This window comes from Triticum aestivum, chromosome 1A (genome assembly GCF_018294505.1).
Source record: "Triticum aestivum cultivar Chinese Spring chromosome 1A, IWGSC CS RefSeq v2.1, whole genome shotgun sequence".
Classification (NCBI taxonomy): domain Eukaryota; kingdom Viridiplantae; phylum Streptophyta; class Magnoliopsida; order Poales; family Poaceae; genus Triticum; species Triticum aestivum.
In genome coordinates this window covers 482,344,588-482,362,281 of record NC_057794.1, presented here as the reverse complement: position 1 = coordinate 482,362,281, position 17,694 = coordinate 482,344,588, and the positions used below count along the sequence as shown (strand labels likewise).

Here is a 17,694-nt window from a genome sequence, read left to right as displayed (position 1 = left end):
GGGAGAGCCATCTCTCAATTTCTAGGGTTTCCCCCCTCCGTCGCCAGTGTTCCTGATTGGCTAGTTCTCCTTGTAACAAGCTTGTACTCTCAAATCATTCCTATGAAAAGTGCTAAGATATTCTGAGTTAAGTCTGAAATCCTGAATTTAGTTTTTTTTAGTTGAGAATTTCTGAATTTAGTTTTTTTAGCAACTTCTGAATTTAGTTCGTCAGAACACTTGGGTTTGACACCATGCTGGGCCAGGTCCGTTTAGGTGCGTGCCCGGGCCAGCCCGTTGGCAACTATTACGCGTACACATGCCACGAAGGCCCGACTCGTGTCGCCTCCCTCCATCGCTAACGACTTCCGCCGGGTTTATGCTTGCATCGAGCCGGACACGTCGCCTCTGCTCTCCCTTTCGACTGCTCTAGAGTCTAGACCCTTCTCCCCCGCCGCTTCCACCACCGGAGCAGCGCAGGTGGCAGCCATGAACGCGATTCGGTCGGCCCTCGCGAGGGCGCTCTCCGCCCCGAAGCCCCGGCCGCCGCTGGCGCGCCACTACGCCGCCGTCGGCGAAACGCAGCCGGAGCGGGTGGCGGCGGAGATGGTCCGCTACGCCCTCGGCGGCGCCGGGCATCAGAGCTCGTCAGGTCCCCCATCCTTCCCTCCATCCCTCCCTTCGCCTCCCCGTAGTACCACTGGGGCTTAGGGTTTGAGGACTCAACCGCTGTTTTGCTGCTGGTGTGCCAGAGGACGCGATGCGGATACTGGAGCAGGGGGCGTCGAACCTGCAGGGCGGCGGCGAGGGCGCCGCCGAGGCCGTGAGCTTGCTCATGCTCGCCATGTCCACGCTGCTATACAGGAGGTATGAAACATTGCAATTACGTCTAGATTTTGGAGTCTGGTGCTTTCATTTTGAGTAGATTTTGGATGCTCCTCCTGTTTGGGTAATTTTACAGTCTGGTATTGTCGCGGCATTTAGGAATGTTCTAGCTATAGCACACTCTGTGAGGGTGAAATTGCCTCCTCCCTTATGGTTTGCCTACTTGCTACTCCCTCCGTTCCTAAATATAAGTCTTTCTAGAGATTCCAACAAGTGACTACATACAAAGCAAAATGAGCGAATCTACATTCTAAAATATGTCTACATACATCCGTATGTTGTTGTCCATTTGAAATGTCTAAAAAGACTTATATTTAGGAACGGAGGGAGTACATTCTAGTTTGGTTTAGGCATCTTGTGCTGTGCTGGTGCATGAACATAGTGTGGATTATTATGATACACAGATAAAGTGTGTATGAAGTTATGAACTGGGCATGTCATACAAACGTTTTAACATATTTGGCTTGCACATGAGAACTGACTAATGGCATTATTATTCACGGCAATACTACTATCCCATTTAGCATAGCGAGTTTTTACTCCCTTCGCTTAACTGCCCTTCTCACTTGTGTAGATTTGAGTAAAATTATGCTTGTTTTCTCTGTACAGTGGAAGACGCGAAGATGCAATGGAAAAGCTCAAAGCAACCCAGCAAGTCGCTCCTTCTGCAGCTTTCAGAGGTGCTTTACTTTTATAGGTCCTTGTTTTTTTATTAATGGTAGTATTGTGTATTGGGGCAGAATGTGGAATGACAAACTTTTAAAGCAAAGAGCTCTCAAGGCTCACATTTATTTTGTGATTTTAGCAGATAGAAACAGGGAAAGAAATAACTATAAAAAAAAAAAAAGGGCAACCTGGTGCATGTAGCTCCCGCTTGCGCAGGGTCCAGGGAAGGGTCCGACCACTTTGGGTCTATAGTGGGAAAGAAATAACTATACATACTCAGAAATACTATCATTTATTATCTGATGGTGCTTTATTTACTTTTTGTCAAAAAGAAGGCATCAACTGACTTGACAAAAAGGAGCAGAACTGTTACAAAACTAAGGAAGCTAATGTGAAAGAACAGTTCGAGAGAGGGGGGAGGGAGGGAGAGATACTAATTCAGTTCATGCTCTTGAATGTCATTTCTGATGCAATATTTTTATTTAAATGTGTAGTTGCTGCATGGGAAGCACTAATGGGAATTCGCATGGAAGCAAGCCAGGTTTGGCACTGCGAGCAAATATTTATCCTTTTCGTGGCCGTAAATAAAGCTAGCATCATGGTATTTCCTAACACAGGATGTCTCCTCATCGATGTCCCCGAATGATTCAGTTGATTTGTCAATCAAAGAAGAAGAAATCAAATGGTCTGATCAGGACCATCTGAAATTTCGGGTTGATGCAATCAGAGGACTTGCTGCTCTTCTAAATGGAGAGATAGACTCAGGTTATTTTTCATTTTGACTTCCTGCATATCTCTGCTGGAAAATAAGGAGCGGATATTATCCAGAGTGATTTACAGTTGCTCTTTATCAGCCCAGACGCTCTTTGGTGGGCCCAACAGCTGCTATGCTGCAGTAGGCAATAACCAAACAGGTATTACTGTATATAAAGCATTTGCTCCTTTCCGTATGGCTAGTGCAGACATGGACCTTATTGATGTTCATTACAGAAAATGCTGTCTTTACATATGGTGAATATCTGCACTGTACTGGGGATTTTCCTTTGGCAACACAAATGTATGAAAAGGTTCTTGAGGCAGCAAGCAGAGAAGATATATTTGGAAATCTGTTAGCAGCTGGAAATATGGCTCCTGAGGAGGTTTCTCTGGGTGCCACTTGCTCATACGGCCAGCTTTTATCTCAATCTGGGTAATATTCAGATTCTTCTCTACAGTCATTCTGTGGCTGGTCTTCTTTTCTTCGATTTCTAAGACATGTTCTTTGTTGGTCTTATTATGAAAATATCCATTTTGAAACCAACATCAATATTGTTCGATGAACTACAAAGCAATTATCTTTAGGACGGCAACTTGTCCCTGTTAGGGATCCTATTGACGGCATTCACTCGGTGCTTTTACAGGAAGTTTGATGAGGCAGAGGACTATCTCACAAGAGCACTGCAGAAGGCTGAAGAACAATTCGGTTTGTCACGCAAAGCTTGTTAATGAATATGAGAAAATAATGCATCGAAGCATTTGACCTCCGAGTTAACTATTATGTAACCTTGTTATCCATGCAGGTTCAAATCACCCAAAGGTTGGTATGGTATTGACTTGTGTAGCAAGAATGTATAAACTGAAAGCAAAATCTGAAGGTTCTAGTTCAATAATGGTTCAGGAGGTCAGTAAATCATAATTCTTATTTCAGCTTTATGTGTCATAATTTAGAAATTTTGATCTTCATGTTCCCTTGGTCTTAAATTTTGATGATGAGTTAAGGATGAGGCAATTTTTATTCTTCTCAAGTCAGCTCTCATAATATTTATTTGATTTATATATTTATTACTGCTTGGTGGAGTTTGAGTAATCTTTTCTCCTTGCAAATGACCCGTACTTGATGTTTATTAACCAGCTGGCTGATTGCAGGGGCTATACAGGAAGGCTCTAGAAGTATTGAAAGCACCTGCCATCAACTCTGAGGGTAAAACAATGATCTCCTATGGTGTTGTTTCTTGTTAATCCCTTGGGCGGTATTAAGTTTCGTATTAATATTTTGCAGACACAAGAAGGCAGGTTGATTGGAGAGATATCATTTCCCTTGCTAGAGGTTATACTTTGAATCTTTATTACCTAATCTTCTCTGGAACATTATACCAAAAGGCACTTCTAGTGTATCATTAGAAAAGCAAGTTACTTCATGCAACATCATATATGTCAATTGATTGCCAATTGATATCATAATCAGTTTAAGTTTTTCCTCTATTGGGTCATTCTAGCTTCTGGTTTACAGTTTTAATTTTTTTTTTGCTTGTTTCCTTGCCTCCTGTTTGAATGAGACGATATGGGGTGCCTTGTGCTAAATCTTGTAATGTAACCCCCCCCCCCCTCTTTGTGGATCTTGTAAATATAACCTAACAATGTGAATCCAAACCTGCCTACCTGTCTGTGTTAGTACAGTAGTTAGTAGGATTGCAACGCATCGTAAACCCTTGTTTCAGTAACTGGAGCATGGGAAAACATATTTTCTAATCTTTCCCATGAAAACTTTCCTGGAATTGCAGAGTGCCAGTAACCGTTGGCTAGTGTTAGTGTAAGCCTGGAGTCCTGACAAATCCTAGTAACCGCAAACAGTGAATGTAGCCAGCATTATTGAGGCTCTTACAGTGCCCCGTGCTCATGTTCTTGCGTTTGGTTAATATTGAATTTGTTGCTGCCTGTCCAATTTGCAGGCGAGTATGCTGAACTGTTGCTTATCCAGTCGAATAGGAAGGCAGAAGGTGAGCGAATGAAGGAGTGGGCAGAGGATGCCTGGAAGAATCGTAGGTTAACATTAGCCCAAGCGTTGGAGTTTTCAGAAGTATCAAAGCCTACAGTGGTTGATACCCGTATCGGCAGGGTGATATAGCTTCCATGACAGTCTGAGGACAAAGGTACTTACTATGCAATAATCAGGGAACGCTACACTAATGTAATATAGGTTCCCCATGGATTGCCTACGCTTTGCATGTGTTTCTGAGCTTTGGTGGAGAGGTACCCTTGCAAATCCAATACATGATCTTTGTCATCTTGCCTGGAAAACCACTCGATTGCTGGCTTGCTCGTTCAAAATAGGCGACAACTCCCATCTGAATCCAACACTTCTAGTACATTGCTTTCACTTCACAAAGGTACGTACACACAAACTGTACAAGGGCTCTTAGGTGTTGAGACGACACAGAAGAGATGGCTTCAATTCAATCGGTACCCCAAATGGTCACTCCTTCCTCCCGATGCCGTGGGACATGTTGTAGATCCCGCGCCCCTGCGCATCCACGCACAACACACCAAACATCAGCCCAATGCCCAACGAAAAACACAAGAAAAGTGCAGCATCAGTCAAGGTCTCTTCAACTTACGACGAGGAAGATGCTGGAGGCGGCCAGCGCGAGAGGGATGGCGACGGAGGTGACCACGTCGTAGCGCCCCTTGAGGTACGTCGGCCTGTGCACGCTCTGGAAGTACCTCTGCTTCTCCACCACCTTCTCCCTCGGCCGGAACGGCGCCTCCGGCTCCGGCGAGTATGACGGCGCCATGCTACTCAAGGCGGAAGATTGCGAACGAGGGCGAAATGCTCTCTTGCAAGCAGCTGCCGTTAGCAGCGGGTACGCCGAGCGTCAGCGTCCTTTATAGGCGCTGAAAGCCGTCAGGCGTCAGCTGGTAACTCCCAGAATGCACCCAAAAACAGAGCTCCCGATCATTTCCGCCCCTGACTTTTGATGAGTCCTGTCACGACTTTCCAGGCCGTTCAATTCGATCCGCCCGGAACGTTCTGGTTAACAAATATCGTCTGCAGCCTCTGAGAAGAAAACTCTTAGAGGACACACACAGCTTAGCCTGAACAGATTCTTCACCAATAACATGATCAAACACTCTCAAAATTCAAACTTATGCTTGAAATATTTTAGATTTAGATTGGCAAGGGCCGCGCGGACGCATACCCCCTCTATCATAAATTATGATCAAACACTCTCAAACATGAACAAAATTCAAATGTATGCTTGAAATATTTTAGATTTAGATTGGCAGGGGCCGCGCGGACGCGTACCCCTCTATCACAAATTATGACGTCCATTCTCCTATCAAAGGAGATGATGGACCAATGCTCCTCCCAAGTGCAATGGAGGCCACTAATCCAGGCCATGGGTCTTCTTGATCACCCATTGACCCTGTCCAGGTAAGTGCTTTTCTCGGTAGCACCAGGCGCTTCATATATAGCCTCCCCTGACATGTCTCACTCTGTTGATGAGCAGTATGGGACTAAAAGTCTAGCGAGATCGATCAGAGGTGTCGCCCAACGTCTTTTCCAGGCTGCCATCCTACGGGCTCAAAACCGTCTGGGCCTTGGGCTTCTTGGGCCAGAGGGGATGCGATGCGTCAAGATTCTAGTAGCCGCTGAAATTTGTAATCATATGGGTTGAAGATAAAATAAAATAAAAAGTATTTCATTGGAAAATGCTATAAAAAATTTGTGTTTAAAAAAACTTTTTAAGATAGAAACCAAAGAAAATTTGAGAGACCCAGCCTACTTGCGGTTAGTTTGGACAGCCTCATCAGTGCCAATACAATAGCCCTAGCCAACTAGAGATCCAGCTATCCAAGCAAAGCATAAATAAATCCGACCGCCGGCTCAAAGAAAATATTCCCTCCGTCCGGAAATACTTGTCATCAAAATAAATAAAAGGAGATAAATAAAAGGGGATGTATCTAGATATATTTTAGTTCTAGATACATCCATTTTAATCTATTTTGATGACAAGTATTTATGGACGGAAGGAGTACTATCAGCAGATGATACAATTTGGTACGAACCGCCGCTCATTCTCTTCTTCTTGAAAAAAAAGGAAAAAACAACTATCTAGTATGAACTGTTGCCCTATTAGAGTAAGGGTATGAAAAATAAAAATACCCATGGATTTCTAAATGAGAAAAAAATTATACCCATCGGGTAAGGTGGGTATGGGTACGGAAAGGAAATACCCATACCCACATACCCGCAAACCCGTATACTACTACTCGCACGTAAGGGTTCTTCTGTTTCTAGAACTGCTGTTTGATTAAGATGCGTACCTGATGAGCTTAACCTGCTGTGTGAGCAGGATTGTAATGTTCCTGCTTAAGTAATGGAAGTGTTTTATTTGCAAAAAAACGTCAAGTAGGTCTTATGTGTCATTGACTAGATTAAAAAAAGACATAAGTTACCGGGCGCTAAGTACAACTTGTCAAGTAGATTTGTTATCGTCTCCATCCTTGCACCTCCAACCACCTTTAAAAGGGAAAATGCCAGGGGTCGTGGCGACTACAAAGTGGGATATGGTCGTGGTCGCAGCTGCCCGATGCAACGTCCGGCTACTCCTACGAGGAACCCTATGTGCTCTGTCAATAACAAGGGCGGAGCATGACAAGCATACAATTTGGTGATGCTCCGCACTTGACACTTTTTTTTAATTCCTATGATGCACGAATGTGTTGATGACTGGTCTATTGACGAATGTGTATGATGTATGAATGGATTATTTGAATGTCCTGACAAGTGTTTAGTCAACTTTAAACATGCTGACATATAAACCTGAGGTGCAGGTTTGGGCGGAAAATATCAAGATGGGTGCATACATATGTATATAGACATATTTTAAAATGTAGATTCACCATTTAAAAAAATGTGTAGATTCACTCATTTTGCTTCATATGTAGTCACTTGTTGAAATCTCTAGTCCTTAGAAAGATAGAAACAGAAATAGTATGTTTGAAAGGTTTTAAATTGAGATTGGCAGGGGCCACGCGGACGCGTACCCTCTCTATCACAAATTATGACGTCCATTCTTCTATCAGAGGAGATGATGGACCAATGCTCCTCCCAAGTGCAATGGAGGCCACTAATCCAGGCCATGGGTCTTCTTGATCATCCATTGACCCCGTACAGGTAAGTGCTTTTCTCGGTAGCACCAGGTGCTTCATATATAGCCTCCCCTTGTATGTCTTGCTCTGTTGACGAGCAGTATGGGACTAAAACGTCCAGCGAGATCGATTAGACGCGTTGCCACGTACAGTAGTATATCCTTCATAGCTGCAGGCCCACGGGCTGAAGGCCGTCCGGCACTTGGGCTTTTGGGCTTAATTAAGGGGATAGGATAGCGTCCAGTCCAAGCAAACGCAGAAAATCAGAATCATATGAGTTAAAAAATAAACGCTAGAAAAAATATGATTTGAAAATAAAATTTTAAAAATATTTTCCGTTCAAATATGTTATAGACTTTTTGGAAACAAAAACAAAAAAAAAACTGAGACGCATTTGACCGCTGTAGAAAATCAATCGGATATTGAGGTGAAGAAGGAAGCGCAAGCTTGTGCGGTTTCCGCGCACCTCTGCTCTTCTTGACCCAGCCGTACCCATGGTTAGTTGGGACAGACCCATCAGCACCCAATACAATAGCCTTAGCCAATTAGAGATCCAGCTATCGAAGCAAAGTACTACAAATAAATCCGACCGCCGGCTCATAGCAGCAGATGATACAATCCGGTACGAACCTCCGCTCATTCTCTTCCTCTTCTTGAAAAAAAACAACGATCTGGTATGAACTGTTGCCCGATCAGCATCTCCAGCGCCATAAACAAACCCCAGCACCGCACCAGTTTACGCCGGCGAGGTCAACCCTAGCAATCATGCCTCCACGTCAGCCGCACGGGCCGCCATCTACCCCATTGTTTAGCCACGATCGCCACGCAACTGCTCGACTGGTGTATCGGGGAAGAAGTCAGCAGCCAGACGGATCGATCTTCTTGTCCGGTTGTCCCGCCCTGGCAGGCAGCATAGTCGGCCGGGGTGAGGCGAGGTCACGCTGAACTTTCCCGCCATGGCAGCGGTTTCCGACGGATTACGCCACTGTCGGATAAAAAGAACCCGGCCAATCATGGTCCGGCGGAGGTTTGTGTTTGCTTATCTTTTGCGGCAGGTAAGCTGTAGGCTTCAATCAAAGGCTTTTGTTTTTCAGCCGAGAAATTACAGCGACTGAGAAACCACGTCGCTGTGCACTACGTACTCCACTTGGAAAACTCGCCTTGTAAGACTGACCATCCCTTGCGTTCAAGCCTCCTCCCCTCGGCCCCTCCCCTGCTGGGATTCCATAGCCCCAATGATTAATAACCTGGAATTCTGCCCTAGCTAGTTACCCTGGGAAATTCTCATGGTGAGTGTCTGGCACGACACACTTTGATTGGTTGGTTTCGGAGCTAAGGTGAAGCTGTCAGGGAACGAGCAATTATCCTTCCTTCCTAGGCGAGTAGCCCATTTGGTCTCTGATCTCTATCCGCTCAGAGGAATGGTCTATTTTGCCTCCCTTTTTAAGCCCATGTCCTCCTCCCTCGCCATCATTCATCCCAACAAAGCGTGTCAAACCTCTCCCTCAAGTGTTGTCCCAATACCCACTACCTCTTCTCTCCACCGTCTTCTTCAGCTCTCTCGAGCGGAAGGAAAAGGTCTCATGGAGGGCCTCATCCCGTTCATCTACAGGGCCGTGGCGCAGTACAGGAAGGAGGGGCAGGTCTCCCTCGCCGACCTCCTCTTCGACGAGCAGCCGTCCTCGTCGCCCACGGCGGCCTCGGCCTACTTCCGCCTCCCCGGGGACTCCGGCCGGCACCAGCGCGTCTCGGCCGACTCCGGTGCAGCACGGCGGTCTCCGGCGCACCGTCGGCGCACCATGGAGCACGGATCGTGGTGACCGATTGTGGTTGAAGCGCAGAAAGGCCAATAATAAAGGAAACAGAGCGAAGCAGGTGAAGACTTGCCTAGGTACGTCGTCGAGTACATGCAGATACGATGTCGATTGCTGAGCCTAGCTAAGCTAACACGAGCTTCAGACCTGCAGTTTATGTGTGCTATACATGCATATATTTGTATTTCAGTTCAGCCTGTAACGAGTCGGTGAGTGTCAACTGTAAATATGGGATGCACAAGCGCAGGACCTCCGAAGGAGGACTGTGAAGAAGATGTATAGTGTCAGAGTCCATACAAATACATGGAGTGTAATATGGCAATAAAAGCTTCACCATGTACAAAAAGGTTGTGTACACGCACACATGACTGCTTGCTGCAAGACTGCAAAAGAAGTGACTGTCAAGCATCAAGATTGCTAGTTGCATCCGCGTTCTTCAGTTCAATCGTCCTTTTCAAGGAAGAAGAAGAATTTTCAGTTCGAAATAAGGATAAAAACAACCTTCTGGTTTCACACCCAGAGCAAGAACTACCATTGTTCTCTTGAAACTCACAAGAACAAGAATAACTTTGGTTGAAAAGATGTATGCGGAATCACAAGAACACATGGAAGGTTCTGTGCTACTCTGGTCTCCCATCAGGAAAGGAGTACGCACGAGAACCATAATTAAAGCGCACACGAATATTACAGCAACTAGGATTAGTTTGTTTTTCGTACGCACGGATCAATGCGGACTCGCGGACATCGTCCACATGGCCGAAGCCTTAACACTTGGGCGCCGGGTGGACGCCGAAGGGAAAAACAGGGGTAGGAGCACGTAAATTGGAATTTAAGAAAATTCTAGGCACCTGTGCCCGGACAGATCCATTTGAAATAAGCTTGGAGTACCAAACAAATTTCATCTTTGTTAAATTCAGTTCGATATCCCCGCAAAACCGGAAAAAAATTGGTTTGATATCGAGAGCCAAGCCCACACAAGAAAACCTCTCATCCATGACCTCTCTTTTGTGTCAGGCAATTAAAGCCTTTTGTAGGATGAATGTACCAGAATCGGAACTTGTCATGCTGACATTCCATTCAGATGATCTTAGAGGTGCAGAGTATAGTCAACATGGCGTTGATTAAATTCGTACACAGTTTAATCTGAAATTGCCTGACTTCTTTAACGGTGTTTCAGGTAGAGTTATACAAGAAAATCAGAGCAGTCGGACTATTGAAATGACACCTCTGTCCAGACCAACACCCTTACACTTTGATTCTTTACAACGGAGCTGATAGGTTTTCGGCGTGCCTGAAACTCCACAGATTCTTTGTGTTCAATCACGACACCGCTAAGGGCCTGTTCGGTTGACAGGGAAAATGGAGGGGTTTGGGAGGGATTGGCAGGGATTACACCCTCTACAAGTCAAAACCTCCTTCAATCCACCCCAATCCCCCTATGAGGAGGTGTAACCGAACAAAGCCTAAAGAGAAGCGACACACATCCCCGACTCGGCTAAAACTTTCTAATTGGTCACCAATATTGCATCGCATCATCCCAAAACTACAAGGATAACTGGTACAGCTGCAACGCTAAGACTGTGGTACTATCACCTTAGAGAATGAATATGAAGTGTATCTGGAGACACTATAATGAGAAACCGATTTAGCATCATTATCTGGAGGAAAGCTTCCAGTGAGTAATAATACCTAGGAAATGCCACACTGCGAGAGTTTACAGGTGTCCCAACATTTCCATCTGTTTTGGCAGTGTGGTTTCTGTTGCTTACATATCTGAAAAATCGTCCTATATAAATCCTATGATGAGCGGAAACCTCACTATAAACAGAACTTACACACAGGAGGACTATACACAAAATCAGAAGGATGCCAGGAGCCAAAACATGATGACCGCTGATGTAGCACTTAGTGCCCAGGACAGAAAAGCGAATGCCGTCGCGAGTTGAAATCTCCCACAAGGCAGTTCGTAATATCTTCTGCAGAAAGAAATGTCCCTCTCAAAAAGAACTGTTACACCAGCAGCTGAGCACGATGCAGCAAACGAGAGAATCGCAGTAACCTGCATTGTATAGTTGGGTTTCATTAGTGTTGCTGGAAACACTGAACAAGGGGTAACACAATGCTGTCCAAATGAAGGGCATAATCATACAATTTGGTAGATAGCTCAATAGACTAAGACTAGGACATGCACAGATCAGATTTTCTTTAATGTCAAATTAGTATGATCATTCAGCTAACGTAGATGCACTATTATATGGAAAAAAAAGAACAGAGAGACTATGAATAACTTCAATAATAGGTACAGAAACCAAAATTCAACAAAAAGTACAACACCCTAAATTTTTAGTGTGTAACATAACAATAAAATCCCCTAAACGAGCACTAACCAACAAGGGTGTCATCTGCTGTAGCTTAAATGCCATCCATGTAATATGTGTGCTTGCAGCCGTGCATGTATCTTGAGCGAGACAGAGGGAGGGAACAATTGCACTAGACAGGATGATTAACCTAGTAAAACTATAAGTACAAAACTCTACATTTCTGTAGCATTTCAGCACACAAAATAAGCCTTGAATGATCATTTGATTTTGTTTTTCTCATATGGTACGTTTCAGAGCTTCTCAAAGAGCACGCTTATCATATATCGAACGTTAGTCCATGACAAACAATGAAGTAGAGCACATTTCAAAAAAGGAAAAAAAAACAGGAGAAAGCAATAAATCAAAGAAGCACACTGCATGAAAAGAGTTCCAAAAGGAATGTTATCATTACCCAGTCTCCAACGACAAATAAGCTCACTAAAACAGCATTGTTGAGATCTCTTTTGACTTTAAGGGCGTATCCATCAAGACATGCAAGTCCCAAGCTCCACAACGCTTGCAATCCCATCGACGCAATCAAATAGCTGAAATTTGAAAGAGACAAGGACAAGGAGCTCATTACAAAACTCAGATGCGTCCTGCAGTAGAAAGTCTATAAGGTTGGCTATAGATGATATGGCACTCTCTTATAGCCAACCGTTGGCTATACTATTAAGAGCATGGTTAATAGTTGGCTATACTATTAAGGTACTAAGTGAGAATGGAAGGTGGGCCATGCTCTAAGCGTTTTTATGTGGATGATTTATGCGGGACTGTTGGGCGTCGTTGCCACAACAGCAGGCCTTGAGAAGCTCAGCTACTTGTATGTGGACAGAATTCACCCGTGCAAGAGCCAACTTGCACTAAAATGGACATTCGTTACAAGTGTAAACTTACATACTACTGTACTATTTTCATAAGCACATGTATCACAGGACAGTGATGGTTAACCTCATACTATCTTGTTAGATTCTCTAGCCAACTATCCAATTCTATCTCTAGTTGACTATGCAAAAATTAACAAAGGCCTTGGTGATAAATAAACTGGGAGCATCAATCTACCACCCCACCTTCCCCAGAAGAAAGGCCACTGGTAAATGAATCGTCCATCACTCGATGCACAACATTCCATGAGTTGATTCATGTTAAGCGATTAGGGCTGGATCCTAGTAGATGGTGCCCCACCCGGCACCAAACTTCCCAGAGCAAGACGGGACGAGCAGGGCGGGACGTTTACCAGAAGGCGGTGTAGCCGGCGAAGCCGTAGGCGGAGGCCATGACGGCGATGGAGGCGGCGGCGAGCGCGGCCTGGCCGAGCCGCAGCCAGAGCCCGCCCCACGTCCCGGGCCTCCCCACCAGCTCCCTCATCTCCGCGACCCCCCACCTATCACCTCCCGCCCCGGTCGGCCATGCGCGCGCGTGCGGATGGAGTTGTACTGCTGCTGCCGAATCAGGTCCCGGGCCGGCCGGTGTATGGTGCGGGGGGCGGAGAGGAATCGCGGCTCAGCTGCTGCCGGCGGCTTTGGGCGAGACTTGTTGTCGACGAGGAAAAGGGGATTGGGAAAGGGGGGTGGTGGGAGTGGGGCGCCGGCGCGGTGGGGAGTTGGTGCGGGGGTGACGCGCGCGGGCGGGCGGGCGGGCGGCGGGCCCCGGCGCGGAGAAAAGGGCGGAGAGCGCCCGGGGCCGCGGGGTTGCTTGCGTTGGTGGTTTCTGATCTGGATCCGATCTGATCTCATCGGATGGCCGGGGTGAGCCGACGGAGGCGGGGGTGAGGGGGAGCGATCCTCCTTCATCCACTTTCCGTGCAGCGCTTTAACGTCGCGTCCGTACCAGTTTGGGGTAAATTTTGTACTGGTGCGGTGGTAATAGCGTGGAGCTGGGAATCACGCGTGGTGTGATGTCCACTTCTGTCCCGTGTCTGCAATCAGTGTGCGGAATCGTGCGTGCAGCCACGGCAAAAAATGTTACTATTCGGCAAAGAAAATGGCACATTTGTGTTGAGCAGCTGATGTTGTTTCAAGCGTAAATAAACCTGTAAAGTTTGGGAAATCAAGATTTTCATTTTTTTCAATCATAAAGGAGGGCTGCATTTGTCATAAATTAAGAGAGGATAGACATCACGGTACAAAGAGGCAAGTACAAGAGCGGCAACAAGCGAGGGAGGAGAGAGAAAAGATGGCGGATGTGCCATTTCCCGTCCATGAGAGACACTCAGTTTCGGTGGCGGAGACACGCCCCAGGCCTACAACAGGGGCTTTGGCAGGGGCGATTCTACCGTCCGGTCACCCCGGGCACGTGCCTGGGCTCAAGCGCTGCCAATTTTCCAAGCGCCGGAGTCACAATCTGTAAATACGTACAATATACGCTCAAAATACATCTGGTTCACAAATTGGGCTACTTTGGGCGTCATTTTTGCCTTTTGGGCTTACTCACGTCAAAGGCCCATCCATTAATTTCCTTACATGGGCTAATCAGATCGTGCCATCGATCAGGAGGCCGGTGGCTGCATCCCTTGCCCGCCTATTCGTCTGTGCGCCGCGCCGCACGACGTGCCCTAGCAACTCTTGCGGTTGGAGGCGGCGACCGGCGAGGTGGACTGACGGAGCACCGGCGGTCGGCCAGACCGCAAGAGATGATGCACACCTGGGCCTAAGCAGGCTACGACTCCAGCAAGCGACAACCGGGATCGGAAGCGGAAGCGCGAAAGTCAAAGCGGCAGCCCCTTGTGTAAATTCCACTTCGGCTCCGGCGGATGGTGCTCGTATTCGTCACCGTTGGCACTTCAATTCAATGAAATTTGTATAATCTGGTAATGTGTTGTATCTTCTAGATTCTCTCCTTTTTTTGCACTTCAATTCAATGGAAATTCAATTATTTGATAATGTGTTGTATCTTGTAGATTCTCATCTAGTCACAAGGATGAACATCGGAGATTGGAATTTTATTTGGTAAATTGTATCTCATGTTTTAACTTATTTATATGATGCATGAAATATTAGTGTGTGTGTATTACACATGATGTTTACCTAAATACATGATACTTCTAGTGATGATAGACCAAAGTAAATTTTATCTTGCGTCATGCCCAGGCTTCGACAATTTGCTAGCTCCGCCACTGGGCCTTGGCCTGGGGCGTGTCTACCAATTCCTTTGTTAACCGTTTATACTGTAGCTACTTTGTAGCTACTGTTCATACCGAAGGTGGCCTGGGACGTGTGTTTCTGCTGGCTCCATTACTGCTCGGTTTTAATGATGAACATTTTTTAAAGACCTATTGTTGCATTTGTTTTAAAGGAACCATGCGACCACAACGACCAGAGAGTCGGGCCCTTCCTTTTGTTGCTCAACAATGTTGAAACCGCAACAACCCACCAGTCCTGGAAGATGGAATTCACTAACAGCTAGAGGGGATGGAGGCCAACACACCCTAGGAAAGAAGACTTCTATATCCTGATCGTAAAATTCATTCAATCCTCGTCAGTTGGAAGGCTCACATGCTCACTCATTGGTTGTTGGTTAGTTTTGGTTATGTTTTTTTTTGAAACTTCGGCCTCTTTATTAGATCAAATAACCGTTACACCAGCCACCTTACGATAGATGCCGGTGGTTCCTCAACCCACAAACCGGGTGGATTAAAAGCCGCCAGCCTAGCTAGTTCATGGGAGACATGGTTTGCCTTTCTAGGGCAGGGAATGAAAGACACCGAAGTATAACCTACTGATAAGACATTGCAATCTGCATAAATTGCCGCCGCTCCTGTTGCAGTGAAGCCACCCGAGTTCATTGTATCGATCACCTCCGCACAATCCGCCTCCACAACCAGCTTGCTTACTCCCATTTGTTGCGCTAGTAGGAGGCCATGCCTCAATGCATATGCTTCTGTTGATGCTGCATGGGAGACATGCTCCAGCTTGTCGTTGGAGGCTGCTAAAAACCCCCTTTGTCATCCCTAAGCACTGCCCCGACTGCTCCATTCAAATTCTGTGCATAAAATGATGCATCAACGTTGAGCTTCACGAATCCCTCCCTTGGCTTGGTCCATCAGCCCTTCTGTACTCCCATCTCCTTCTTCCTGGCGTTCGTGTAGTTAGCAGGTAGAGCAAAAATTGGCAGCGCCGATCGGGCTGGCGTTTGAACTTCCTCTTCATGGACCTTTTGCCTTCTTTCCCACCACACGTACCACACTCCCACAAGGACTAGGGTCTGCGCACTGACATCCGGAAGTAAACTTCCTCTCCGCGGTGCACATAAAATGTAGTCCAACACCGATGAACCAGCTCTATCCACCTCGCATGCCTCCTCCACAAACCCATCCAACTTTAAACATCTCCAAATCTCGGCCGCTCTTGGACAAGTAAACAGGACATGCTTTATATCCTCGCATCCTCCTGCACACATTGGACAGTTCGTGGGCATAACTATATGACGATTCGCGAGGACTCCAAAGCATGGCAAAAACCCATGCAACACCTTCCATGCATGTATCTTGACTTTACTCGGCAGTGAAGATTCCCATAATTTCCCCCAAACTAGATATTGCTATGACGGTTGGCCTTCCGTTCGCTCGAACCAGCGTCCGAACTGATGATCCCACTCAGCGTGATATGCCGATCTAACCGTGAATATGTTATTCTTTTTGAACCTCCATGCCACAAAATCATCCATCATTCCTGACGGCGCCAGCGGAATAGCAAGAATTCTCTCCGCATCCACCTGCTAGAATGTATTCATGATCAGCTCGTGATCCCGCACTCCTGTCGCCGGGTCGATCAGGTCAGAAACCTTCGACAACAGGTTTTCTCCTCTCGGGGTGACTACACGTCCATCCGCACTCGCTGCTATCCATGGGTCAGACCAAATATTAACTTGTGAACCATCTCCAATCCTCCAAATAGCCCCTCTTTTGAAAGTATGAATACCATCACATATACTCTTCCATGTGAAGGAACATCCACTCTTCATCTTTGCTTCCAGAAGTTTCCCGTCTGGGTAATATTTTGATCTTAGGACCTGCTCACACAAGGAATCTGGATTCTCCAACAGTCTCCATACTTGCTTGGCAAACAAAGCGAGATTGAAGCTATGTAGATCCTTAAATCTCATTCCCCCTTTGTTCTTCGGAATACAAAGTTTCCACCATGCCGCCCAATGTGTACTCTTATGGTTATCGTTGTCACCCCACCAGTATCTTGATATGGCATCCGTCATCCCTTTGCAAACTTTTTTCGGGATATTAAACACCAACATCGCGAAAACTGGCATGGCTTGAGAAACAGCCTTAATGAGCACATCTTTCCCTCCTGTAGATAGCATCTTCTCCTTCCATCCGCTCAACAACTGATTGATCCGGTCAATGAGGTACTCAAAAGCTTTCACTCCTGTCCGCCCCCACCATTGCCAGTAGACCCAAGTATCTAACATTCATCGCTTCTGTGAATATACGCAATTTTTGACATATTATTACTTTTTCTTCCACTGCCAAATTCGGGCTAAAGTAGATGTTGGACTTTGCATCACTTACCAACTGCCCCGAGCTCTCACAATAAGCATCCAAAATATCCCGTAGACAGTCAGCATTGGCCCCATCTGCTCTCATCAGAATTAGTGAGTCGTCCGCGAAGAGTAAATGTGAAATTTATGGTGCATCTCTACAGACTCTCACGCCTACTAGATTCCTCTTATTCTCTTCCCTTTGCAGCAAACTTGACAAGGCCTCAGCACACAATAGAAATAAGTAAGGAGACAAGGGGTCTCCCTGCCTTAGCCCTCTCAATGGGTAAAACACGTCCGTATTTGTCCCATTGAAGCAAACATTATATGAAACTGATGACACACAAGCCATAATCAACGAGATCCATCTGTTATCAAAACCCAACCGCTCCATCATTCTCTTCAGGAAGCACCATTCCACCCTATCATATGCCTTATGCATATCTAATTTCACCACACATATCCCTGACTTGCCTTGCTTTCTCTTTATAGTATTCATGCATTCATACGCAATAAGTATGTTGTCCGTGATCAATCTTCCGGGGACAAAAGCACTCTGCGTCGGGCTGATGATCTCCGGTAAGATT

The 17,694-nt window shown here is 46.1% G+C and overlaps 3 protein-coding genes and 2 non-coding genes across 5 annotated transcripts; 2 read left to right on the top strand and 3 right to left on the bottom strand.

Annotated features, from left to right (window-relative positions):
- Positions 1–325: 325 nt before the first annotated feature.
- LOC123058802 (uncharacterized) lies at positions 326–4,573 on the top strand. The gene is made up of 12 exons (XM_044481481.1): positions 326–631; positions 732–846; positions 1,474–1,544; positions 2,025–2,071; positions 2,148–2,295; positions 2,385–2,444; positions 2,521–2,719; positions 2,931–2,992; positions 3,090–3,190; positions 3,436–3,490; positions 3,569–3,616; positions 4,239–4,573. Exons 1-12 carry the CDS (start codon positions 469–471, stop codon positions 4,412–4,414), a joined length of 1,245 nt encoding a protein of 414 aa, XP_044337416.1. The 5' UTR covers positions 326–468; the 3' UTR covers positions 4,415–4,573.
- Positions 4,574–5,570: 997 nt separating this feature from the next.
- On the bottom strand, positions 5,571–5,730 carry LOC123072072 (U1 spliceosomal RNA). The gene has a single exon (XR_006434828.1). It is a non-coding gene; the product is annotated as a U1 spliceosomal RNA (small nuclear RNA).
- A 1,585-nt stretch (positions 5,731–7,315) lies between these two features.
- On the bottom strand, positions 7,316–7,476 carry LOC123072086 (U1 spliceosomal RNA). The gene has a single exon (XR_006434830.1). It is a non-coding gene; the product is annotated as a U1 spliceosomal RNA (small nuclear RNA).
- Positions 7,477–8,274: 798 nt separating this feature from the next.
- On the top strand, positions 8,275–9,669 carry LOC123152313 (uncharacterized). The gene has a single exon (XM_044571920.1). The coding sequence runs from the start codon at positions 8,865–8,867 to the stop codon at positions 9,261–9,263; it is 399 nt and encodes a 132-aa protein (XP_044427855.1). The 5' UTR covers positions 8,275–8,864; the 3' UTR covers positions 9,264–9,669.
- Positions 9,670–10,890: 1,221 nt separating this feature from the next.
- Positions 10,891–13,231, bottom strand: LOC123058790 (CASP-like protein 5B2). The gene is made up of 3 exons (XM_044481473.1): positions 12,855–13,231; positions 12,030–12,162; positions 10,891–11,316 (listed from the first exon to the last, which is right to left on the bottom strand). Exons 1-3 carry the CDS (start codon positions 12,983–12,985, stop codon positions 11,116–11,118), a joined length of 465 nt encoding a protein of 154 aa, XP_044337408.1. The 5' UTR covers positions 12,986–13,231; the 3' UTR covers positions 10,891–11,115.
- Positions 13,232–17,694: the final 4,463 nt, after the last annotated feature.